This window comes from Tinamus guttatus, unplaced genomic scaffold (genome assembly GCF_059628265.1).
Source record: "Tinamus guttatus ecotype Peru unplaced genomic scaffold, ASM5962826v1 Tinamus_guttatus_pri_ptg000423l, whole genome shotgun sequence".
NCBI lineage: Eukaryota > Metazoa > Chordata > Aves > Tinamiformes > Tinamidae > Tinamus > Tinamus guttatus.
The window spans coordinates 3,884,461-3,910,927 of record NW_028288957.1 but is presented as its reverse complement, the minus strand read 5'-3'; the positions used below and the strand labels follow the sequence as shown (position 1 = coordinate 3,910,927).

At 46.7% G+C, this 26,467-nt stretch overlaps 1 protein-coding gene across 1 annotated transcript in view; it reads left to right on the top strand.

The window, feature by feature from the left end:
• Positions 1–26,467, top strand: part of LOC104571280 (extracellular matrix organizing protein FRAS1-like) — a 138,016-nt gene that overhangs the window by 97,223 nt on the left and 14,326 nt on the right. The window contains exons 30-55 of the mRNA XM_088531641.1: positions 1,933–2,111; positions 3,662–3,778; positions 7,283–7,397; positions 7,804–7,941; positions 8,535–8,567; positions 9,287–9,418; positions 10,050–10,175; positions 11,003–11,250; positions 13,704–13,852; positions 14,298–14,460; positions 15,134–15,269; positions 15,997–16,187; positions 16,578–16,731; positions 17,199–17,462; positions 17,564–17,752; positions 18,101–18,220; positions 18,648–18,827; positions 20,527–20,651; positions 20,784–20,924; positions 21,862–22,089; positions 22,345–22,458; positions 23,286–23,436; positions 23,957–24,116; positions 24,652–24,814; positions 25,388–25,634; positions 26,063–26,407. Coding sequence (XP_088387767.1) covers positions 1,933–2,111; positions 3,662–3,778; positions 7,283–7,397; positions 7,804–7,941; positions 8,535–8,567; positions 9,287–9,418; positions 10,050–10,175; positions 11,003–11,250; positions 13,704–13,852; positions 14,298–14,460; positions 15,134–15,269; positions 15,997–16,187; positions 16,578–16,731; positions 17,199–17,462; positions 17,564–17,752; positions 18,101–18,220; positions 18,648–18,827; positions 20,527–20,651; positions 20,784–20,924; positions 21,862–22,089; positions 22,345–22,458; positions 23,286–23,436; positions 23,957–24,116; positions 24,652–24,814; positions 25,388–25,634; positions 26,063–26,407 — 4,308 coding nt within the window. The remainder of the gene's footprint in view (positions 1–1,932; positions 2,112–3,661; positions 3,779–7,282; positions 7,398–7,803; positions 7,942–8,534; positions 8,568–9,286; positions 9,419–10,049; positions 10,176–11,002; positions 11,251–13,703; positions 13,853–14,297; positions 14,461–15,133; positions 15,270–15,996; positions 16,188–16,577; positions 16,732–17,198; positions 17,463–17,563; positions 17,753–18,100; positions 18,221–18,647; positions 18,828–20,526; positions 20,652–20,783; positions 20,925–21,861; positions 22,090–22,344; positions 22,459–23,285; positions 23,437–23,956; positions 24,117–24,651; positions 24,815–25,387; positions 25,635–26,062; positions 26,408–26,467) is intronic.

Sequence of the window (26,467 nt, the reverse complement as noted above, 5' to 3'; positions counted from 1 at the left end):
TGCCCCAGGATTATTACAAGTTTATATATGAGTAGCTGTTGTTATACCCTGAGCTCTTCCACATGGCATGTGTTCTTGGAGGATGAAGTCTCTAAAGCCGATTAAAAATGGTACAAGTGCCCAGTCTCTTTAAAAAGAATGGGGCAACGGTGCCCAAGTCCTCTAGACAGCTCTGGAAATGGCAGCTGCATAATCTCCATGTATTGCAGGCATAAACTGCCTGTGTGTACACTTATGTTCATGTGTGTAATGCATCAATAGGTGCTATACTGTGTTTTTTTGTTTGTTTGCTGTAGATGAAATGGTCATGATAAAATTAAGCATCACAGAGTTGTTATGATTGAGTTAAATATTCATTTATAACAAGGCACATGGACATGCATCTTCCTTAAAGCTCCTGTATGTTCTAACTGCTTGTGCTCTTACTTTGGGAGGGGTAAACAACTTGCAGGTCCCCATCCCTTTGGGTACCTGAGAACATTTCTAGAAAATGCTCAAAGATTAAGGTGGTGAACTCTCTTGAGCAGAAGCATCAGATTGGGAATATAATTAGGGTGGTGGGTTTCACTGATAAGGGAATATTAGCCCAGGGTTGGATGATCAAGAGGAAATATGTATTTCAGCTTGCTGAATTACTTTTTTTATTACTCTCACTGTTCAAGTGTAGTTTTGGGAAATGAGCTGAGAGAGCTTATGATGGGTATTTTGCATAATAGAATGATTAATGCTGTAAGGAGAGTGGAAGTGATTTATAATATATGTGCTTCTGAATTGGTAGCCATGAGGGATACTTTCAAAGTCTGCTAGAGGCTGGATATGCGCAACTAACTCAAGTTATTTAGATAGTGGTTAAATTATATATAACCAAGAAGAGTAAAGATGGAGATTTCTATTCTTTTCACAGAATATATGTTAACTCCCAAGCAAGCAAATAATATTGTAAAATACAGAAGTATGTCATATGTTTTGATAGCATAGTTCCGTCAAGTTAATTTTGTTCATGTGTGTGGTTTGGGAAAATATTTGCATTGTGTTTGACTTAATGAAATTGCTGACCTGGATTTTGATTTCCTTCCCATGGTGGGTAGCTCTTGACTTTTTGAGTGTTGAACCCAGCTGTTCTCCAGCATAAGGCCAACGAAGGCCATGACAGCTCAGTCTAGCTGAGCATGAATTCCTCATAGAAAATCAGAAATAAGCTGAATGTTACAGGTATAAAAGCTATATATTCTTCTGGGCAGGAGCTATAAACCAGGGCACACAGACTTTTTCAACAGCCTATACGATATCTATTCAAGAGCTCTTCTTCAATGAAAGGTTTCTGTTTAGAGAAATTGGATGAGAAAACTTGTGGGGATAAAAAGCACCTAGAGAGCTGGGAAAAACTGTCCTCAAAAAAAATGAGCCTGTTGTGTCCTGATACTTAAACTGTGCCCTTGCAGAAAAGGAGGATAGTCTGCTGCAGGGATTTGTCACTGTTTCTGTCTGTCTTCTCTCTTGCCTTCTCAGAAGGGCTTGTGCAAGCAAGAAGTGTCCTTTGCTTTTCTTTTTCTGTGCCGTTTAGTGCATGGGTATATCTCAGGGTTGACGTGTGCTGGTCAGTGGGTACAACTGTGTTTTGAGAGTCTGAAGCTCCCAGTTCTGTTCTTGGCACTCCTCCGAGCAGTTCTCTGGGCTTTTCTTCTGGCTCCGCACCCAGGCTACTAGCTCTGCCCTTGGCCCAAACAGAGAATAGTGTTTCCCAGCTTCACTGGGATATTGCAAGGTCCTGTGTGACTCTTAGGAGCTCTAACTGTTACTACCTCTAGTCGTGCTGTACACAAGGCTAAGAGCAACTGAGGACGCTTGTCTTCAGATGTTCAGTAGTTGGTGAAAAGGCATCCTGCTGCGCCTCGTTTGCTCACCCTGGTTCTTCATCTCTGCTTCTCCCAGGTGAAGTAGTGCTGCTGGTCCCAATGCCTGCAGACAGCCCAGCAGGCGCGTGGCAGCTTTTGCCCGATGGAAGAGCAGTTTCTCCTACAACATCTTTTACCCAGCAGGACATCAATGAAGGCACTGTGTGGTACAGGCACTCTGGGTCCCACGTGGAGAGCGACTCCTTCCAGTTCCAGGTACCTGTGGGCATATTTTGTTGCCATAAATACTCTGTTGCCTTCGTACTCTGGACAGAAATTTGACGTGTTGGTTCTGCATGGAAAATACATCATCCTCTCCTAAAACCTTAGTGTGTGCTCCAAGTGCAAAGTGTTCTGAGGTTTTTTTTTTTCTTAATTATATGGGTATTGTAAGCCACAAAAACAAGCAGCTTTCGTACTTCTGGAGTCCCTCACCTAATACCTTAATTTTTGTTCCAGGCTGCTCTCCTCCTTGCGAACAGAGATAATGGTACAAATACTCTCCAGCAGATGTAATACCAAAATAAATCCCACCTCCCCACAGGCTTAATGACCATAAAATTTCTCAGGCAGGTCCTTGCTGTTTGCTTGGAAGGTTTAACAGCCTCCCATAACGCTCAGCCAACATGAACGCTCGCTTGCAGTATTTGTTACAGTTTGGTTTACAGCTCAGAAGCTATTCCTGTAGCAGCAGAGAGGCAATTAAGGTAATTTCTAAAGTAATTAACATAAGTGATAATGAGGAAGTTGTGAGTGTCAGATGTTGAACAAGCTAATTTTTAATTTAATTGCTGTGTTACTATTATAGAGAATGCATTTTGTATGACTTGAATGTTTGTTTTTAGTGTCTTGGTGCAGTAGCAATAACTATATGGAGAGCCCTAGTGAGAGACCATGATTACACAGGTCACATCAGGAGACCGTAACACTCTGAGTCTTGCATAGTGCATTAGGGCATCTCAGGAAAGGCTGACACATTTTTATCAGTACTTTGGCAATTACCAAAGTCTGATTACCATCAGACCAATGGTCTGATTACCATTCTGACAGCAACTCAAAACAGGTCCAGCAATTGCCTAAAATATTTTTATTCAATTAAGCAGAGCAATTTTATGCAGTTTCTTAAAATCTCTGCAAGCCATTCTTGCTCATGAAGGTCTTAAGTTCTGTTGTAGTCAATGGTGGATGTACATACTTACCAAAGATCCATCTGTAACTGAGTCTAGCACAGAGGGGCTCCAGTTCGTTGGACTTCTCTCAGGGTTGCTTTCCTTGCTTTGGGGTTGCTTTTATTTGCTTGGTTTTAGGGTTGCTTTTTGCTTTCGCATTTGCTTGGTTTTTGGGGTTGCTTTTATTTGCTTGGTTTGCAGGATTGCTTTTATTTACTTTCCATGTCATTATGTGAGCGTGCTATGAGGAACTAGCTATAGCTGGATTGATTTTGGTGTTAAAGTGGTGCCTACAGCCTGCATGGGTCTCTTGTGTCAAACCCAAGCGCAGCCTCTCTTGGAAGATGGGTCTTTGTGGGCATCACAGGGAGTCACTGCCAGGGGTTGGTGCTGCCCTTGACCAGTGAGTTTCAGATTTGTAGACCAACTGGTGGTCATTTTGAGAGTGGAAGGAAGGTTTAAACCCCATTATCATTTCTGTTCCTATGCTGAGGAGGTGCCTACCTAGGAACAGAGGAGAGGGGGAGTGTGAAAGTGCTCTAGAAATGCAGTAGCATCCTTGGTCAGGTGCCCACTGGTGTGGTCTTTCTTTCCCAGGTGTCCAGCTCCACAGGTCCGCCTGGCGGCGCAGAAAGCCACGTGTTCAACGTCGCCGTCCTCCCGCGGAGCCCCCGGGCACCTCGGCTTTCACTCGGCTCCTCTTTGCACATGGCTGTAAGTGTGAACTGAAGCGACTCGCTGCCCTTTGCTGTGTTCCCGCTGTCACGTTAGCGCACAACGAGCAGAGCCTCCCGCAGAGCAGAAATAACTGCTAAATATCCACTGCTTTACGCCCTATTGTCCATGTTGTTATGCCTCACTCAGAGATGGAATGAAATCCAAAGAATACCCACTATTAGGTGGGTAACTGGAGTAGAAAACAAATCTAAATGAAAGAAGGAAAAAAAGCCTATACAGGTTAGAAGAGGCTTTTTTTAAAGGAAAAAAAAAAAGGGGAAAAAAAAAAGAAACCCCCCCACAAAATAGAAAAGTTGAGGACTCAGTATTAGTAGAAGTGATGAACGTGTAAATTGTAAGGGAGAAGGAGAGAGAGAGAGAAAAAAAAATAACATCTTTTCATGGAATTCTTAGCATTTTGAAACACACTTTGAGAAGTTATTGCGAAGGGCAAGAGTGAAAAATGATGGGTTATAGAGAAACTGTAATGAATAGATCTTGTCAGTAATTCCACTGCAAACTGTATTTATCAGAATTGTAGCCCACCCACATCAGAAAGTCTCCATCCATCATCGTGACATCAGGAACACAGATTATAACATTTCTGGAAAACGTTCAGACAAGCCCATTATATCTGCGTCCATGGAGCTGGATTACTTTTCTTTGAAGCATCAACTTTGGCAACAACCATTTTGTTAGCACAGTGTTGTCTCCGTTGTGTTTTTTTCCTTGATAGTTTCCATTTAAAAGGTGACCTCCAAATTCAAAGTTGATTTTGTGAGCTCTTACTTAGGTGCATGTCTCCCCAGTGCCCCAAGTAGGGGGTGGTCGTGAAGTCCCACTCTCCCCCTTCCTTTTCCTAGCCTCCCCTTTTCTTCAGTTCTGCCAGGAGGGAACACAAGTGTGTAGGCTGGAGAGGAGCTGTGGGCCTCTGCACCCAGGTTGCCCTATTGGATTGCTCAGAGAACTAGGCTAAAAGTTGTTTTAGGCATCAGCTCAGCCCAGGTATTTCCAGAGGAGGGCCAGGAACGTAACCCACTGCACAGAGGTCTCACTCAGTGGATGAGAGTGAGCCAGGACACACTGTGAGAGTAAAGCATTGGGCAGCACTTTTGAGAAATGTGAAATCAGCTGAGGGCAGCTCTTTGGGTAGGATCTGGGAGAGCTGCATCTGCAAGCTTGGAGGTAGCGTGCAGCCATCTTTGGCACCGTTTGTCCCTAGTGATTTATTTAGGACACGCCAGCGTGGTCAAACAGACAGCCCGTGCCCTTGGGCGCTCCACACAGACAGAAGTGCTCTGGGAGGCCCGTGCAGGAGCGCAGCCGGGGCCGGCCTCCCTGGGCAGCCGGGCCTCTTCTCAGGAGAGGCGTTGGACTCGCAGCCAGCAAGGCCTGGCGGGCATAGGGCCAGGGAGGGCTGAAGGAAGCTGTGGGAGAGAAATTAGTGAAAAGTCCATGACACAAGGGCCTTGTCAAGGTTTAAAATAGGGGCAACCTTTCATAGGCAATAATAAAACACCCTCAGACTGCTACTTGGAGCGATAGCCAGTGATGTTTCTTTCTCTTTTTGACTTTTTGTTGTTGTCACTTGACAAAATTAATGGGAGAGGTGTCTGGCTGAGCCATGCAGTGCTGGATTTTATAGCCAATTACACAGCACTGAATTCAATAGTGCTATAAAACATGTTTTACTGAGGGGATGGCTCACAACCTGCAAGTGCTACCTCTGAGAGAGACAAATATGCCTTGGAGACAACTAGGAAGCAATCATAACCCTAAATCTTTTCATCATAAAATTGCACTTCCTTGCATGAGTGTGATTGAGTTCTGTTAATCTGTCTTGAGGCTCTTGCAGAGTCAGGCTGCCTTCCCTGCTGAAGAGCAAGCACAAGACATTAGGTCTTCCCATACCTAAAGTCTTGTCTTCACATTTCCTGCAGAGAAAGGTCAAAGAAAGTGCAGTGCCACTTGGATGGTTAAACTGGGCATCTCTAGTGTTTCCTTCTTCAGTAATGCATCAGGCTACCTGCCTCCCCCATGTTGATGGCATTAGTGATAGGAGAGTGAGCTTCTCTCTAGCTGAATGCACACAGAGATGGGCTTCGTGAAGGAGAGGGGCAATTCTGCAAGTCCTCCATAGTGTTCCCAGGTTGGCTATATGAATAAGACACTGCTGTTAATTTTGTGCTTACCCTCTTTAGACAGGGCTGTCTATAGCAATTCCAATATCACAATGAAACTTGGGGCTTTCGACTCTGGTTAGTTATGGGACACTTCCTCATCTAAGAAGGATTGACAGGGTCTTGTTTACTGCATTACAAGAGTCACTCACAAGCTGTGTTGTCTCTTCTCACGCATTTGAGTGAAAACCGAAGAGAGGCAGTTGAGCTGGCACTGCTTTCAGAGTCCATCTGGGGAATTGGGGGCATCTGTGAGGGACTGAGCTGCTCTGTCAGGACCTTCTGCCTTGCTACAGTGTCCAGGCCAAGAGTTGCTGCTCTGGCACATGAGGCCAGCAGAATGGGGTGCAGGTTGGTGGGGTGGCATCACAGTCCTGCCCACTCGGTGTTCGCTGCGCTGTGCAAGATGTGGGAGGTGGAAAGCTGTAATTTGTTTTGGAGCTGTTGCAGATGATCATCTCATGTTCCGAAGCAGATGAATTAATTGCCCGTATCCTTAATTTAGCTTGTACTCCTCCCTATTTGGTTAGTGATTATGGAATGAGCTGGAGGCTTTTCATACCCAGCTGAAATATTAAACTTGGTGGTTTCTCATACCTGTTATTCGGCAGGATTAAGGTTCACAAATGTGTGCTAGTTAAATATCTTTGTGCATTTAAGTCTGTTGGTGCAGCACCATAACTCCTGGAATGGAAGGAACAGGACATTTTTTGACAGATTTAAAACCAAGAAAAAGCTCAAGTTCATCTGCATTTCTATAGAAATGGCTGAGATATTTTCAGGATTTCTTTTAAAAGCAAATCCATTTAGGGCACATCAAATTGACCAGTAATCTATCTTCATTCTGTGGGTTTTTAATCAAAATAGAGAGGAGGAGATGGTTGTCTCTTTTTTCATAGGTTGAAGATTATTCTTCCAGAAGAAAGGCTTAATAGAGGTGGTCCTCTATAGCAGTGTCTCCTGTTGAGTATGACAGTACTCATCTTACAAACTCAATTTGGTTTACAGATGAGCTAAAAGTTAGTTCAAATGGTCCCTAATACTTGCACTGGCTCTGTAGCAAATTCCACTTGTTTATCAAGCTTCGCTGTCCTCTCTGCTCTCAGTAAAGGACATCCCTGCGGAGTCCCTGCAGGAGTCTGAGAGCCTTGCCAAAAGTTCAGTCACTCTCATCCCATGTCGATTTTAGGTGTAAAACAATAATAATTCAAAGACTCTCTTGTACTTAAGTATAGCAAAAGTATTTCTCTCTCAATGCATTTCTGGGTGGACCTTCCTGTGTCTTTGGCTTTCATGCTCATGGTGTAATATGTTTGTTGAGGTGCTGGAGGACCGCGTGACAGTGATTGAGCCCCATCACCTCTCCTTTGTAGACCCGGAGATTCCCAGTGAGAAAATCCTGTTCAACGTGACTGTTCCGCTGCTTCCCGGCCAAGGCAAGTGAAGCAATCAGAAGAAGGCAGCTTGCTATTGCTGCAAAATGTCACTTCAGTGCTGACACTTGCAACCTTCTGAATTTATTGCTGTGCCTCTAGCTTTTTTTCCCAGAATGTGATTCTGTGTTGGCATCTGTTAATCTGTTCAGACTTCTTCATTTAGCTTTCAAGCAACTTGTTTCTTAACTGGGATTCTTAGGCTTGCTTAGGAGTGACCAGCAGCACACAGACTGTTATTATTGTCTAGAATATATTGGATGTTGCATCCTATGGCTTTCTGTTTTCACCTCTATAGTGAGAGGTATTTGAAGAAATTACTAAGTGAAGAACCCCTGTTTGGTTTCTGATGCCCTATATTCAGAATCTTGCATACAGATTCCTCCTGTTAATATTGAGCTCTTTGTAGGTATTGTGGAGCACAGAGACAGGCCCCTCTCCCCAGCCCGGTATTTCAGCCAGGCAGACGTCAACAACGGCAAGATTGTGTATCGTCTGCCGGCATCGGCCCCGCACTTGAGAGAGATGATGGCCTTCTCCTTTGCAGGTAAGAAGCCAGACATCCATTCAAGCATCCCTCAGAGCGGTGGAGGTAGCCGGAGGGCTGGTCCTTCTCAAATGGAGACCGACTTCACGGTTATGTTCAGACATACCAAGGCACGAGGTCTGATTGGTACAAAGGACGTGGGAATCTGTCGTGTTCTTATTCAAAGTCAAGAAGAGTCTTGGCTATTTCAGGACTAGACCACTTAAGGCTCTCTTTACCATTTCCAGGAGTATAATTCACAATTCCTCAGGAAAACATTTTCTCTGTTTCCTGATGATGGTTCAGTCTGTTGGGGAGGAGAACAGGAGGAAGCCGTCTGTTTCCCTCTTCCCTCGTCCCACATTGTTTTGCCTCTCTCTCTGTTTGGGGAGGTGGTTACAGTGTGTGGGGGAGTATTGCAAGAGCTCACCACTGCTTGTGGTGACTGCAGCTGGACACAAGAGCCACATTCAGTGAGTTACGAGGATATGACAGCGTCGGCTGCAACATTTAGCATTACCCACATTGGTACCTCTACAGTTAGGAACTGCTCATCAATGTGTGCTTTCTGGTCCTAACTTCATTGACAAAAATTGCTTGCGTTTTCCCTGCAGGTCTCCCAGAGTCAGTCAGCTTCCGATTCACAGGTATGAGTCCCACGTTTTCTGGCCAAAAGGGTTTTCTTCCCTGTGCCCTTCTCATTGCCTGTTACTCCTTGGTCTTTTGGCCGCTGCAGGCACACCTATCGGTGCCAGTAGGAATATGAATGTGCCCTGGGAAATATTCATGTGGTTGTGTCCCAAAGGTGTTTATAGGAGCTAGGATATAGCTCAGTAGAAAGATTTTTTCTAGTAGCTGTCTGGAATATGTCGTACAAGGCTAGTTCATTCCTGTTTTCCCTCAATGTGTAGATGTATTTCAGAGGTTTTTTTTTTTTTTTTTTTTTTTTCTTTTTCCCTCGATATAGCATGGAAATATTTCCACAGTTAGATCACTACAGATAAACTATTTCCTTGTTTAACATATCTTGCCCTTTTCATATACTGTCTTGGACAGAAATACAAGTGATCCATTAGCATGTAGAAGGCAATTTTCTAACTTACAAGTGCACATGATAGCTGTATAGGAGATAGTATGTATGTGTGCACACATGCAGATTCCTCTAAGTTGTGCTTGTTTTACAAAACTTAAGTACTGTTGGCAGGATTTTTGAAGTGCATGTATGGGTCCATAGACACAGGGGTAGACTGGCACAGTGGGAAGTCACTGATACGGCGCTGTGATTTGTGGAGAAGCTTTATTTCCCAGACAAGTCCCTGAAAACACATCCCTCCACTCAGATGTGTCTTTTTTTGTCTGTATCCAGTGTCTGATGGAGAACACACAACTCCGGAGATGGTGTTTGTCATTCATTTGCTTTCTGCGGAGCAGCAGCCTCCCGTCTTCCAGATCCCTGCTCCCTTCCTGGAGGTCGGCCAGGGAGGGAGAGCTGCCATCGGTGGGTAGAGCAGGAGGGATGGGGTGGCAGAGCTCTGCCTGGCCTTGGTTTTCACTGCCACAAGGCCATCTGGGTGGAGCTGGGGAGACTTCTGGGCTCACTCACCTCTGTTCAGCTAAGGAGCTGTGCTTGTGTGGGTACAGCGGCCCCTCAGCTGGACTGTGTGCGAGGAACAGGGTTTGTCACCTCTTCCTCGGGTTACCTTCCTCATTTGCTTCATGAGTTGGGAGGCAAAAATTGGAGCTGCTGGTTAGTGATAAGATCTGTTGCACTGGGTTGGTTAAGATAACTTTCTGGTGATGTCAGAAGGTTCTTTGGGGTTCTTAGAGATACTCCCCTGCTATATGCACACTCACTGAGTCTCTTTCCTAAGCTCCACGTTTACATTAATGTTGCTCGTGAGCCGTATTGACAGTAGGTTCTGTAATACAACCTCTCACCTAAGCATCGTTTAATGATTTCTGTGAAGGCAGCATCAGAATTATTGACCCTTCGGGTACTGACTGAATTCAGCTTTTTGGCTCCATTCACAAGAGCACATCACACACCTCACCAAACTGAAGAGAGATCTCCTACCTGAGAGTATGTGGTGTCTAAGGATGCTGACGCTGGTGCTCTTTCCCCGGCACAGGGATCCAGTTGGCAGTGAGCGACACAGACACAGCTCCCGAGGGGCTCTTCTTTGAGCTGGTGGAAGCTCCCCGCCACGGCGTCGTGCTCAAGCTCGGTGCAGGAGTGCAGGAGCGCGTGAGAGCAGGTGAGCTGAGCAGAAGTCTTCTTGCAGGTGGAGAGGGGGTCAGCGGGTGCCTGACCGCAGTTCAGCCGACCAGCAGGAAACAGAGGCCTGAACATGTGTGACTGTGGCATGGGGAGCACCGAAGATGTTTCCCCTTTGCTTTATTGACTAATTCCTGGCTGAGTCAGTGCCTTTTGGTGCCAGGTTACATGTGGGCTTGTTCACCCGGGATAACTGTAACCAGGCATTAGTCATAAGGGATGCTTTGTTTTCACTGGAAAGTTAAATCTGGTGTAATACTCGGCGCACGTTTCTCCTGAAGTCCATGTCCACGTAAACCCGGTGTGAGCCAGTGGTCAAAGCCCCTCTGGAGTTTTGCTGTTGACTTGGTGGCAGCGGTTTCTGGTATGGGATCAGATGGACAAATATTGTCTATGTGGGAGTGGAGCGTATGGAAGATGTAAAGATGGAAGCGTTCTCTAGCTGTGGCAGACAGGAGCTTGCAGAGCAGCTTGGAAGGGAGGAAGGAGAGTTTCTGTGCTCTCAGAGAACAAGGGAAAATCTGCCTTATGATACAACATAAATATGTATAATATAAACAGTGCAATATATAATATAAGCAGTGTAATATAAATGTATATTACAAGAGAAATATAAAGCATACTAGTAATATAAATGATAAATAATCCTTGATACATTTTCAAATAATTCACCCCTCTGTAAGAGTACTCTTACAGAGTGCAGTTAAGCATGGGGCTGTTTTTTGCTAAATTAGAGCTTTAGCTTAGTTGAATCCGATTGGTATTCTGAACAAAGTCAGGCTGACTTGTGCATTTCTCTTTGGGAAGGTGACACCTTCAGCTACGAGGACGTCACTCGAAATGCTCTGCAATACGTGCACGATGGCTCGCTGACGGCAGAGGACAGCATGGAAATCTCTGTCACTGATGGTGTCAGCACAGTGACAACGGTGCTGAGAGTGGAAGTGTCCCCGCTGGATAACAACGGCCCACAGCTGGCCCCAGGCTGCTTGTTGGCAATGACTGTGGCTAGCAAAAGCTCCATGACTCTCTCTCGGCTGCACCTCGCCTACACTGTAAGCTTCCCTCTATTTCTGCCTCAACCCTAGTCGTGCTGCCAGCAGCCCTTCCTAATCCCCCCGCGGAGCCTTCACAGCACACCCCTCTCCACAGCCAGTGTGGATTCTTGGCACAGAGCTCAAGTTTTGACTCTATTCTAGCTCCTGCTGCCAAAAAGGGGATAATGGGCTCTTTTATCCACCAGGGTTTAAAGCTATCTGTGTTTGACTGAAACAGAGGTGAACTGCCATGCTAACATGAGAACTGAGTTAATCCCAGATTTTGGTACCAAACAGACTTGCTAATAAAGCGCATGCATTTGCTCAGTGATAATCCCCGGACAATTTCTGTCTACCTGTTCCGTCCCCCCGCTGCCTTTCCAAATTGCCTGGTTCTTTTTCCAGACATGCTTGAGGACTTCTTAAGCAGTCCAAGATACTGCACTCCTCGACAGCATGGAGTTGACGCCGGGTTTTTGTGCTGTCCAAGACTTAGGCTGCAGGTGAAATTCAGAAGAAAGATATCTTGCTCCTAGCAGGTGATGTAGCAGCAAAGACACTGGCGGTGGTTACGGATATTTCTCTCCCTAGCGAGGAGGTGTGAGTGAAACCAAAGCTCATGTGTGTAGCTGGAGAGACGTCATGTAATGGCTGTTAGAGAGGTACTCAGGGAGCTGCAGAGTGGAGGCAAGATAAGAAGGCAGATGAATGTTTTTTTCCAAGGGATACAAGCCTGTACCCAGCAATGTGAGCAGCTCTGCACGGTCAAGGATGTCAGCATGTGTGCACTTGAGATGTAGCACTGTTTTCGTGTGGATCGTGTCATTGCAGCTGCTGGTTCTGTGATAGCTGCTTTCTGAGCAGGCAGGTTGGAGCCTGCCTGAAAAAATGCATTTCAGCTGCTACAATAAAAATGCATTTCAGCTGCTCCCTCCCTGTTGGCCCCATTGTTCACATTTATGCAAAGTTGTGAGCTCTAAATATAGATCCCTTAGATGTCCTGAAGATGCTAGGCTGACCTTAAGAGACTCATTTCCTGTCCTGATAGCAGTGATAGAAAGTTGTTGGGTGTTGCAGTTGAAGTGTAGCCAGCCCCAGAGGAGTGGTTATACCATGTCATTCCTGCTTCTCCATTAAGGAAGAACTATGTTGTCCAGGCTCGGAGGAATTTTAACCTGCGTTGTGTCAGGCTCTTTTCTGACAGCAACAAACTGTGCTCTCCTGGCTGGCAACAGGTAACAAAAATTACAGCTTGACAGAAGTAAATATACAAAAGTATATGAATCAATTACGCTGAGTCAGTAAAGCACTGGAACGTGAACAGTTCTTGTCTGACTGATTACTTTGACCCTTCAGAAGTCTTTTCCCCCCGTTAACAGCTCCGATTGCTTCACTTCTAAACATCGTGCCTGTTGCACACTCCTCGTACCAAGCAGCCAAGAAAGGCGCATGGCCTCAAACACCTTGCAGCACTGTTTTTTCCAGGGCTACCTGGATTTGTGGCTATCCTTGGAAAACTGGCAGCCAGGGCTTTACTTTTATAGCAATTTGGCAGCAGACATGCAGAGGCGTGTACCCTTGGGGCTTGCCAAAACGCCTCGGCAGGGGAGGCACAACGGTTAGGCGCCCCTCCTACTCGAATGCTTTTATAAGTGCAGTTGGTGTGTTGTGGTACCTAAATCAATGCATAAAAATGGCTTCAAAGAACAGCATCGATGCATTGACAGTCTCTATGGCTAGGCCGGATGGAAGTGTTTTTTCAGAATTTTATCCCGTGAGCATATAACTTTTTGCACAGAGTTGAGTCTATCCTGTTCTCTTGAAACAAGAGGCAGGCTGACACAGAAAACAAGATTTGGCTTCTGACCTATGTGTTGAGGATATGATATTTTCTGCTTTGGGTCTTATCCTTTTGGACACCAACAAAAGCCTTAGGGAGAAAGATGCTGTGGTTGTACTTAATGTAGTTATAAGGAACAAGATTGAGCATTCACTTTAATGTGGATCTGTCTGTTGTAGCCTTGCTCTAAATTGGCTTTTTTTTTTAGCTAAGAACCGAGTGTAGCTCTGTGTCTCTGTGGGAAGCATTGGTCGGCAACTCTCTGCCATGTGTAAGTAACATTTTGGCTCAGTTTATGTGGAGCCAGCAAAAGCACATTATATAAATGGTCCGCTAGGAGTGTAATTTGAAATTAAAAATACCAGGCTTATCTCTTGGAGAATGTGTTGGTGCAATAGAAGGACAGAGGGAAAACCTGTTGGTGCTGACTGAAAAAGCAAAATGCATTTTGTGACAGATGCTGGGATGTACATCCAGTTGACTGTTTCTTCATCATCAGAGCTTCTCTAGTATTCAAAAGCTGAGGATCTGACCCTACTAGCTTGATGCATAAAACATTTTCTTCCACTTTCCATTTAGTGGAAGCTAATCTTGATTTTTTTTTCCTCTTTTTCTTCTCTCCTGTATTTAGGATAATAATTCTCTCGACTCAGAGATAAGAATCCAGTTAATATCTCTGCCCACATATGGCACCCTCTTGCGGACGTCTGGTTCTCATGGTGAAGAGCTTTCCAGGGTTTATAATTTCACTATGGAAGACATCAACAACCAGAGGATCAGGTATCAAAGAGCTCTTCTCCTTCAAGCCTTGCCAATTAAAAGCTTAGGGGGCTCTGTGCAGGGAACTCAGGACTATACGATATTAGGGCAGTGCATCAAATATATTTTTCCATTCTGGGCTATTGTCTCCTGGGAGATTTCAAATGAGAGCATTTCCTACATACAGAATTGGGTATTCCTGCACGTCTGAAATACCCAGACTTTGTAAAGCTTCAAACTATGAGGATATCCTTCTGTGTCCACAATGTTGTAGTGGTACTTTGGACGTGCAATACCAAAAAGAGTGATTTAAAAGAACTCTGGGAATGAGTGGGAAGGGGAGTTTGGACCTGGAGTGCCACCTCTCTTTGGAGAAGCGTGTGCTCATTTCTCGCTGCAAAGATGGGGCACTTTGGCCGACTTCTTGTGTGACTCACTGACCCAGGCTGTGTTTTGACTTGCACAGCTACTCCACCATGTTTGAGACCAGCAATCAGCCAGTCACGGACGTCTTCCACTTCGCTGTTTTTGATTCCGATAACAACCGGCTTGACAGCCAGATGTTCACCATCACCATCACATCTGCCCAGACAGCACCATCACTCATTGCTTTTGCTGACCATATTACTGTAAGTGGCCACGGAGGATGGTGGGAAGTGTGTCAAGGATGTGTTGGATATGAGGAAGCGAACAGTCTTTTTCGGAATGGAGGGGAAATCTCTGTGGAAGTACAGTGTTACACATCCAGCCTTGTGAGTGCAGAAAGTTAACAAAATACTCGGAGGACAAAGGAGGCTGAGGGCACTGTTGCAAACCTGAGCTTCAGCTGTTTACTTCTGTACTGGTCAGGAGCTGGGGCCAGAAGTTGAGTCTGAAAACATCTGGGGCTTTAGATTGATACAAAGCTTTTCAGTCTCCTTATCGTAGCCTTTTGAAGTCATGTCCCTCTGTTTCAGCTTTGCATCCCCCCTCCCTTACCTTCAAAAGCTTCTGCTCAACACAAAATGCAGATGTCACCTGCTGAGAGCTCTGTGTGACTGTGTCAGTCCGCTTTCCCCCCAGTAAAGCACCTGCAGGCTCCTCCTGGAGGACAAGTAGGCTTGGTCCTTCCCATCCCACCACAGCTCCTAGCGGATCTTGTGTTCAAATCATCTGGAGAAGGGTGAAATGGCACTAAGAGATGTGAACATGCAAGGACCTGGGAAGCTTCCTCCACAAAATGACTGTGCAGACCTTCTCGGGAGCATCTGGTGTGTTGTTGCGCGTTGATGGTAATTTTGCTGCATTCTTTTTTTTTTCCAGGTGGATGAGGGGGGCAGGGTCCCACTGTTGGCTCATCACCACTTAGCTGCTGATTATGATACTGCCATCAAGGAAGACCTGCGGGTCACGGTTATCACTCTACCTATGTACGGCTACATTGAAAACACTAAGACAGGTAAATGTGCCTTTCCAGCATGTTTTACTCTGTCAGTCCTTGTAGTACAGTATTCCACAGCAAACTTCATGATCTGGCCCAGAGCATGACTGGTGACACTCACTTTGTTACTGTGAAGAGGCAGGATTCCTCTTGTACTGTCCAAGGATGTTCATCCAAGAGGCTTTTCTGCTCACTCCTGTTGTCCTAAGAGAAGTGACGTTTTACTTAAAGCATGATTTCCCTTTCTAAAATATCCTCATGTATCGGCCAGTGTGGTGACTTGTCACCAGAGTTACTCCTGGAGCACAAGAGCTGCTGGTCTTCATAGCTCATCTCTCATCAATAAACTCTGGACTGTGCCATTTTGGTCATAGTGAGCCTCTTCCAATTACCAGGCTCAGGCTGGGTGGATTTTTTTTGGCTTCAAGACATAATTTTTCAAGAGAAAACTTGATGTAGTGATTGTGCTGATGGGAGACATTAGCAATTGTCTCATTGGTGAAGAAAGCCTGAATAATTCTGGGACTTGAGATCGCTTGTACTGTGCATAAAAAGGCAGCTTCCCAAATGCCTGCTCTTAATATGGCAGAAATTGCTTTTGATGTAGGTCCACCAGATAAGTGAAAACCACATTTCAGAAACAGACGTCCTTCTGGCTCTCGCAACATGTCATTCTTCTCCTGATTTTGTCTTTTTTTCCTCAGTTTAAGTATGCCTCCTTTCACTAATGGCATTCTATTTGCAGGTGAGAGTTTTGGCCCGCAGGGTGCTAAGGCCACAGATGCATCCTTCTCCTTTCAAGACCTTCTGGAGAACAGCATTTATTACTTCCAGAGCGTCCACGAAAGCATCGAGCCAACAAATGATGTTTTCAGCTTTTACGTGAGCAATGGCTTCAGCCAGTCCGAGGTGCACAGCATTAACATCACCATTCAGGTATGCACATGCTGTCCCCTCTCCCCCCAGAGACAAGTGTCTTTGAAGGTGCAACTCCCTTCTGTTTTTGAGCTGTGTTCACCCTTTTGTAACACATATGAAGGGGATAAAAGAGAGATTTCTTCCTCCTGTCTCCTTCCCCTAATACTCACTGCTGGGCCTGGAAACATTTGTGCATTGCAGCCTCTTCCTCAGGGCCTGTTTCTCTGATGTCCCTTCCATCTTCTAAGCAGACAAGATGCTGGATAGGTTTGGAGAAACTGATGTAACCCACCCATGTACCATGGCATCAGTAGTGTTGAATGGGAGCTCGTATTTCACCCCGCTAGGGAGCAGTCATTTCCTTGTGGTCTTTCCCATTTGTGACTGTCTGCCTTTGGGCCTGCACAGCGGCAGAATGATGAGCCCCCCGAGATGATGCTGGAGCCCGTCAGAGTGCAGGAGGGCTCAGGCGTGGTGGTTACCAACGCCTCCCTCAACCTGCGGGACTTGGACACCCAGGCCAGTGAGCTTGTCATTGTGGTTACCAAAACCCCTGAGCATGGTAAGTGCCAACAAGCCCTGTGTGTCTGTGTGTGTGTGTTTGTGTGTGTGCAACAGCTCCCGATGCGATGAAGCACGGTGGCATTTTCAGCGTGGCCCAGGAGCCAGGCAGGGATTGCCCAGCAGGACAGACCTGTTTTTTGCGTGATTTCCTTCCCTGTCTATGGGAGAGGGAAGACGAGGGACTGAACACGCTTCCCTGGGAAATTCCCTTTTGTGTTACCCCATCTTGGTGCAATCACGTGTCACAGAGCTGAGCAGTGAGTGGAAAGCCAGGCAGGGTGGGTAGCTTCCTCTGAGACCTCTTGTAAGCAGATTCATACTAGCTTTGGCAATAAGCCGAGATTTTCCTTCATCACGCTTCAGCCAAGATCCTGCCGTCAGAAGCTGCAAGGCCACATCCACCCTAGCATACAAGCAGTACCCCGACGGGCCATGTTCTCCCTGTAATTTTCATGTGCTTGGCAGGTTATCTCCGCAGGAGGCAGGCTGCCCAGGAGCCCATGGAACATGGGCTTGTGCTGTCTCAGGGCTCATCCTTCACCTACCAGGACATTTTGGATGAGTTGATCATTTACACTCAGAGTGGCGCGGCAGCACAGACGGATGAGTTTGGATTCTCCATCACGGACGGACTCTACACCCAGCTCGGGAGGCTGGAGTTCTCCATGGAGCTGCAGAAGAACGAGCCACCCAAATTAGCTGTCAACAAGGGCCTGCAGCTTCCTGCTGGTATAATATGAGGAGGGAGGATGGTGTCTCATGCTCAGCCTGCACAAGTCACTGAGTTGGACTGGGTGAAGCCACTGGTTGGTCTTCTCTCTCTGGTGCAGGTTCTGCAGCACGTCTCACAGATCAGCACTTGAAAGTGGCAGCTAATTACTTGGATGACACAAGGGTCAGATTTGTCATGAAGAAGGATCCCAGTGTCGGCAGTCTGCAGTTGACCAAAACTGATAATCCAGTCCAGATCTCTGTCAAAGGACCAGCCAAAAGTTTCACCCAGGCTGACATAAATAAAGGTGAGTGTGTGCCTGAGTTTAGCTGACCATTGCGTCTAATGGCCAGCTCTAAGTAAAATTTTGCCACATCTTTGTGTCAAGGGCAAGCTGTTTTGAATCAGGGAAGGGAGAGGGAAAGAAGTAAAATAAAGTTTTATAGCAGGGAAGAAAAACGTATCATAAAGCAAATGCTAAAGCATCTTCTTCAGCAGGAGAAAAAAAGATGAAGAGAACAAGGAATGAAATCTGAGTACTGGAGTCCTGTCAAGCCCCAAGACCCACGGCTATCAGTGCCAGCCTGGTTTGCACTAAGAATGAAATGACACAGCCTGTAATAAACTGCCTCTTCTCCCCTGTCCCTCTCTCCAGGACAAGTGACATACAGTCACAAGAAAGGGGATCCCAGCGGAGATTTTGCTTTCAGCTTTGATGTGATCGATACAGACGGCAACAAACTGACGGACCAGTTTTTCCATATTAGTGTAGTAGGTAAAAGATATTTCTGCAGTTACATTTTCATGGAGTAAGATTTTCATCCCACATGTGTGGCAAGTTAGGATGTGATTCTTGAGATGCAGTTTTTGTTCACCATTCATTCACAAACTGTTGACATTTGGGGCATGGGAAAATTCACTAATACAAGGATTAGTTCTTTGGCTTGTGACATCCTCACTGAAAAAGGTAGGAAAATTCCACTTGGTATCTTAGTACTGTCTAGATATTATAATGTTACCATCCCCTGATTAATGCTGAGGCTCCAAAAACCCATTTGAGAATTACTGGTCTAGGACGGTCCCTTCAGAAGGAGGAGGGTGTATGTTGTGTTTTGCTGGCACACAAGTATCTGATACGAATGATACGAAGAAGAAGACTGACTGTCTCCTAACCCACTTGCCTTTGTACCTGACCTTTTCAGAGGACAGGCTCCCGCCCTCCATCATCGCTAACAAGGGGCTGGTCTTGGACGAGAACTCGGTGAGGAAGATCACGACCCTGCAGCTCTCCGCCACGGACGCGGACAGCGAGCCGGCGCGGCTCCGCTTCCGGCTCACGCGGCAGCCGCGGCTGGGGCGCCTGGAGCACACCGCCTCCCCAGGTCTGCTCCGCAGGGCTTTGCTCTCTTGGGCACGCCAAAGCCCCGAAGGACTTCTGAGCACCAAGGCTGCAGGAAAAATGTGCTGGGTGGGAGCCGGAGTGGGAATTATGTCCTCCACGGGAAAGCAATGACCACTAATTGAGAGCGCTGGGGAGTAGGGCTGCCCAGTAATGAGCAGATGAGGATTTATTCAGCCACTGGGTTTGTGCTCCTTTATAAACTCACCCTGTAGGCCTTGCTGATCAGTCCAGCATGCCACTATGCGAATCTCTTTCTCCAGGACCTGTGCTGTATCTGCGTGGCAGGCAACCCTTCTCTTACACAGTGCAGGGCTCTAAAGAATCCATCCCTAACCACCACGGTAACAGAGTATCCCTTGGTGGACAGATAACTTGCTTTTCCTCCCCCGTTTTAGCCTTTGATATCTGTTAATCCCTTAACTGCAGCCTCTCCTCCCAGCACTGCTACAGAGTGGGGGGCTGCCAACCACTGAGTTAAAGGGAAGATAAGTCACACAGATCCATGGTGTGATGGGTATGCTGGATAATGAATTTCCATGGGCTCTGTGAGAGGCTGTTTTAAACAGTGTGCTGTGAAACAGTGCCCCTTCACATGCAATTTCACTGCCATCCTCCAGATTCTGGAGATCTGGTAATTCGACTCAAAATTCCCTGCAAACCTGGCCTAAATTTTAGAGTTGCCTTCCAAGCCCAGGTATCCCCTGATAGAAAGAGTGTTCCTACTCTTTTTTTTTTTTTTAAAGGTCTGAAACTGTGCTGTCATATAATATACTCTTTTTGTATAGATTACACTCACCTAAGATTTTGTTTCTTCTTAGAATTTGATTGCTTCTTAACATGAGATTAAAGTGTAAATCTGCTGTGTGTTTTCAGGATGCAGGCAGTCGCTGTACAGCATAGTTTGAAAGTCTAATCTTCTCAGTGTATCCTCTGACAAACATGTCGAGAGGGGAGAAATAGATGAAATTATAAATAAGCAAACATCCTGCTGAGAGAAAATTAAAAACATAGAGTGCTTTTGCCTAAGTTGTAAACTAAACAGTGACTCTCATACTTTGAAATCTGAAGGATACAAGTTAAAGTTTTAATCGTCCTGTTGTTTAAAACATGATGATTCCAATTTCTTTGCCTTTTAGACCCTTGAGGGACTAAGAAACATATAGGCTTGTGCAGTGTGGACAAATTGTTACTATGGTTTAAATGACCTAAACTTAAAGAGTTTTTTAATTTTATTAATTTTAAAATTAATGAACTCCAAGCAAACCTTGCTGAAACATTAATTTTAGGGTCATTTATTTATACCAGTTCCCTGCATTTATTTTCATGTGGCCACTACTTGGTAGTAACCATTTACCATAATAAACTAATGAAAACTATTACTTTTTTTTTTCTTTTTTTTTTCCTTAAGAGCAGTAAAACTGCCAAATGCCCCAATGAGAGTTAAAGGCCTGAGTGCTTTTGAAAGAACTTTTTGGGAACCTTTCTGTGACCGTGGTGCTCCTAATGCCCATAAAGGTGTTCCTATAAATCAGTGTTGGAAGTGGGGTTTGGGCTACTCTGTGTGCTGGGCTGCCAGGAGAGGGAGAGCAGGCTCCGTGCCCTCCCTCCCGAGGGTCTGCCCCACTGTGCTGCCTGCCCGGGTTTCTGCTGCACATTTTCCTTTATTGTTCTTTCTCTAGGGACAAGAATCAGTTCTTTTAGCCAGGCAGACCTGGCCTCACGCAACATCCAGTATGTCCACACCAGCGACACTGAGGAACACGCCGACGCGTTCACTTTTTCTGTGTCCGATGGAACGAATGAGGTAGGTGCCAGCTTGTTTTTTTTTTTTTTCCCTAAGTCAGAGCAGGCTCTTGGTTCTGTAACATGTGATGGGAGCCAGTATTTCCTCCTGTGTGCTTGCGAGACACAGCTTTTCCTTTCCCTTCTCTTGCAGGTGAGCCAGACGTTCGACATCACCATTAACCCTGTGGATGATTCCCTGCCTGTAGTGCAGAGCCCTGGGATGAGAGTTCAAGAAGGTGTGAGAAAAACCATCACAGAGTTCGAGCTTAAAGCAACAGATGCTGACACGGAGGTAAGGCAGGACTCCCCCTTGCCTCCTGTCTATCCTGTTCTGCTGCACATGTGGGCTATCAGAAAAAAAAATGGGCTTGTGTTGAAAGAGAAAGATTATAATGAGTGTTTTCCCTCCCTGCTCATACCCTGTCTGATCATAACTTCAAACAAACAGCTTTATGGGAGGTCCCATTTGTATATAAATACATAAATGAGTGTTTGAGCAAAGCAAAGTCTTGGCTGGAGAAATGCGTACTTCATCTGGGGTGTCTCTTGGATACATAAACAGCAAAAAGCCTGCATGAAAAGTATGGAGACCTTGCTGTGATTGGAGCTAGTCCTTGCCCTGTCCTCACCTCCTTCTGGATGTTGTGGGCTTGACCCGAGTAGCACTGAACATGTGCCTGGCGTGGATGAAAACGGCATTTCCTGCTTGTTGTTCTGGGTCTGTCTGGAGGGTAAGCAGTCCCCTGCTGGCTCTACCTCATTGGGCTGCAGTTTCTTTAGAGCGAGAGCTGTTACCGCTCTGCGCCAAAGCAAAGGATTCCACTGCTTCGTGGAGCAGCTTTGCTTACGCGTCACCCCGTGCCAAAGTGACAAGGGGCACAGTTGCTTGGAAGGGCTGCAGGAGGAGCGACTGCTCTTGTGTTTGAGGGGTTGTCACAAGGGTGAGAGCTATCTCAGACCAGCCAAAGCAATAGTGTGGTCTGACGGATCTAGCCTAGCTCTCCCTAACTATACTCTTTTTTTTAAGCTGGGAGAGGGATGGGGCAGTGTCAGGGCTCAGGGCGACCTGTTCCAGTGTGCAATGTTGTCTTTTGGCCCTGGTTGGCCCTGCTGTACTAGGAAGGCCAATGGGGTGCAGAGGATGCCTCTTCAGGTCCTTCAAGCTAGAGTGACCTGCCCATCCATGTGCTGGGGACCCAACAGGTTGCCAACCTGTCTTCTTGGTGCAGGCTGAGTCAATCACGTTCACGGTTGTGCAGCCACCCCGGCATGGCCTGATTGAACGCGCTGTCAAGGGGCAGCGTTACCACCAAGCCACTACCTTCACGATGGATGACATCTACCAGAACCGCATCAGCTACAGTCACGATGGTAGCAACTCCCTGAAGGATCGCTTCACTTTCACGGTATCTGATGGAACCAATCCCTTCTTCGTTGTGGAGGACGAGGGGAAAGAGGTAAGGGAAGGAGGAGGGAGGTGAGGGAGATTTTCCATAGCTAGTAGGCAGCCCCTCTCAGAGGAGAAAGGTTCAGTTGCTGTCACTGCACTGAAGGAAAGGACTGAGTATTCTCACTCATTGTTCATTGGTGTCCTTGCTAGCCTTTTGCATGTGCAAGCTTGCCTCCAAAGAAGCTGAGGGAGCCAGACTGATAATACCGTAGCCAGAGCTTTGATTGCCAAATTATCACTCCTAACTCTGAATGTTTTTCAGGTTGTGACAGCAGCACCACAGCGCTTCCAGGTGGACATTCTCCCTGTGGATGATGGGACACCCAGGGTCATCACCAACCTGGGCTTGCAGTGGCTGGAGTACGCGGATGGCAAGGTAGCCAGCGGCCTGCGTTTCCCGTAGGCTGTTACTCGGGCTGTTTCAGAAGGGGGTTCACAGAGGAACCCGACATTGTTACTGTTTTGGTGGAAGCAGGTGCTGCTCTCTGCTCACAGAGAGGCCTGCCACAGGCAGGGATTTGCAGGGAACCAGGCTGCATGATGCAGGAGAAGACATCTCTGCAGCCTAGGGCAGTTTAATGTTCACTCTCTCTATTTCCCCACCCTGGTAAAGGTGTTTTCTTTTTAAAGGGAAAGCAAAATGTGGCAAAACTGAAGCATGTCTATATGAGGTTGTTGAAAGAGGAGTAACTCGTTTCAGTTAGGACTCACTAAAGCAGCATGAAATGTTCTGAGTAAAACTCTTAAACTTGAGGCCATCTGCAAATGTTTTTGGCCAAGGCAAGCCTCGCCTGGGCATCAGCCTCATTCATGGTGGGGTGGTTTCCAGGTGAAACCAGAAGGTTTATGTTAACTTTTAGTCTGAGCTAGGCAGGACTTGGCCCTTCTCTGAATTGCTTTTACTCGAGCCATAATTATATATATATATATATATTTATTTATTTATATATATATATATATATATAAAACACTGAAGCAGAATTTTAATCCTTCCTTTGCTGTGAGATATCATGTGGGACATGACTAGAGATCTACAGCGTCTCTCTGTTCAAGGCTGCTCTTTGTGGCCAGTACTGTTAAACTCCCAAGCTTTTCCCTCATGGAACACTGTTTGATAGAGGGATGGTTGGGCCTTTCGGATGGGCAGGCAGTCAGGCTTGCACTGATGGATATCCTAACTCCATCGGTTTGGCTTTAATCCAGGCAACCAATGTAATCACTAAGAAGGAATTACTGACAACAGATCCTGACACAGATGACAAGCAACTGATCTATGAGATAACAAGCGGCCCCAGACATGGTTATCTGGACAACAAGCTGAAACCAGGGACAGCTGTGACCACCTTCACTCAGGGTATGGAAATTGGGCTGCATTTTGTTACTTTTTTCCTTTGGCTGCCCGAGTTTATTGGGATAGCTTGTGTCTTGTCCTGTACAAAAGCAGTCTCATGAGGCCTTTGCTAGCCAAGCCTGGCTTCCCTTGGCCTCAGTAAGTGAAGCCAAGAAAAATGGAAGAGACCTATTACTTGGAGTCTGGAGCTTAGGTAAATTACTTTACACTGCAGAAAATGAGAGCCCTCAACATCTCAGCAGGGAAACGGAGCCCTATTAGGACATAAGAGTTTATGGGCCAGAGCTGAAATATGTGCTACTTAGGCAAATTCAGGTTCCATATATTTGAGCAGAGCTATTTGACCAGTTTGCTCCCAAGAGTGAAGAAATTTACTTTATTTTTAAATATGAGCCATTACAGATGGCCAAAGGAGTAATCTGGCACAGTTTGTAGGCTGGCTTCTGTCACAGACAAGACCGTGGTAGCTAGGAAAGCTCCAGCAGCATAAAGGTGGGTTGGCTTATTGAACATCTCCCGGCAGAGGATGTGAACCACGGCCTCGTTCGCTACGTGATGCACGAGGACAAGGTTCAGGAGACCATGGACAGCTTTCAGTTCCTAGTGAAGGACAGCAAGCCCAATGTGGTCAGCGGCAATGTCTTCCACGTCCGGTGGTCTCTCATCAGCTTTGCCTACACCAGGTAAGCGACCTGGGGCTCACAGTGTTCTTCAGGCAGGTGGGCTGTGACTCAGAGCAAGGCAGGCTGAGCTCTGTAATGTGTGATGGACTTGCAGCATGCAGTGAAGTTTATTGGGCAGTTACCGTCGTTGATGGCTGTTTCACACCCATCAGGCCCACTGTTGATTTCTAGGAGTGTGGAAGGGCCATTAGCAGCCACTATGGAAGAGGGAATTCATGTGTGTGTGAGTGAGGAGAAGTGTCTGCTGGGTTAAACCATGGAGCAGGGTTGCTGAGTAGCTGACATCTGCCCAAGTCCCTGGTTTGGAGACTACCATTTGTGTCTTGGTTATCAGTGTCAGACTATCATTGTGTCTTGGCCCAGTGTCCCCTGGACTTTCTGCAGAGGCATCATTCAGCTTGAGATCAGTATTAACACATGGAGTTTGCTCCCCACAGTGAAGGTCCTAACCCCCACATTCCCTCTAACATGTCAGTGCCATCAGCTGGTCCATTAAGCAGTGCCTGGTGTTTGCCCGGGTTTAATACATTTTCAGCTACAACGTCAGTGAGAGCGCAGGCTCTGTGAGCATCCCCATATGGCGGATCGGGAACCTCAACCAGTACGCGATCGTCCTGTGCCGCACCGAGCGCGGAACGGCCACCGCCAGTGCCGGGGCGCAGAGCGGACAGCAGGACTACGTGGAGTACGCGGGGCAGGTGGGTCAGGCGTGCGGGGAGGAGGACGGGCTGCCTGGCACGTGCCTGCACGGCTGGAGTGACAGTGGGGACGGGAGGGCAGAGCCCGCTGGGAAAGCAGTGGGAAGTGGAAGTGTCACAAATAATTGCCAGGGCTTTTCTCTGTCCCCAGTCATTTCTTCCATTAGAGTCCTTAGACTACCCTTAATAGATATTTAATTTCTAAAAGACTATGTTTTATTTCTTTTGAAAAGAATCTCTGATTTTTTTTTTAAATCAGGATTTAATACAGCCTGATTCCCTTTGGGACAGTGTTTTGATAGGCTTGTTTTGATAGCGTTGCGGGCTTGCCTAGGTAGGATTGCCACTCAGAATCCTGCAGAAGGTTAAAACATGATGGAGATGTGGAGGGGCAGGGGCCCAGGCGCTGCAGCTGCTGCCTTCCACTGTCGGTCATCCTTTATCCTGGGCTTGAGTTTTTGTTCGACACTGCTCCATGCGCAGGACACGGAGGGAAAGGGAGGCAGGAAGGACAGAAAATTTAGATCCAGAAAGAGCAGCTTGCCAGTGACATTGCTGCTTTCTGCTTTCCAGGTGCAGTTTGAGGAGCGGGAGGACACCAAGGCCTGCACCATTCTCATTAACGACGATGACGTCTTTGAGAGCACGGAGAGCTTCGCTGTGGAGCTCAGCATGCCGGCCTACGCCCTGCTGGGCAACATCACCCGGGCCACGGTCTTCATCACGGACGCCGAGGACGAGCCTGCGCTGCAGTTCGACAGGAGGACGTACCACGTCAGCGAGAGCGCTGGCTTTCTCTCTGCTCCCATTGAGAGGAAAGGTGGGTCGAGGCTCACAGAGCATCCGTCTTCGCTCCCGCGAGGCTCCACAGCATGGGAAGCGCCGCATGCCGCGGGCATGATGTGCAGAGCCCGTCCCCAGCTGCAGAGGGTGAGTGGGAAGCCCTGGAGACTGTAGCCGACAGGAAGGTGACAGGTGACAAGCATGGGAACTGCCAGGGTCCTGAGAAGTGCTTGCGGCTGCCTAGAGCTTGACTTTCAATTCTGTACTTTATAGGCAATAGAAGTGGTTAAGATCAAGTGTATCTTGTGGTCTTTGATCACATGGGTAGGATAATTAAAAAGCTTTTTTATTATTATTTAAATGAATAATGTCTAACTTAAAACTTAATAATGTTAACTTAATATTGTCCAGGAAGTGAAGTAAAAGAATTTGCATAGAGTTACATGATTTTCTGTTTCATTTTAGGGGACACCAGCAGCACTGTGTCTGCCATATGTTACACGGTCTCCAAATCAGCCAAGGGAAGCAGCCTCTATATGCTGGAGTCTGGCTCTGACTTCAAGTCCCGGGGGATGACAGACGACAGCCGCGTTGTTTTTGGGCCCGGTGTCACTGTGTCGACATGTGACATCACGCTGATCGATGACAGCGAATATGAAGAAGAGGAGGAATTTGAGATCGTGCTGGCTGATGCTTCCAATAATGCCCGCATTGGAAGCCTGGCTTCAGCCAGCGTCTTCATCGCTGGTCCCAACGACGCCTCCACTGTGTTCCTGGGAAATGCTTCTTTCACCATCAGTGAGGCCGCAGGTGAAGAGCAGCAGGTCACCCGCGGGGGCTGCTGCGCTGTGTTGAGGGGGTGACTGTGCA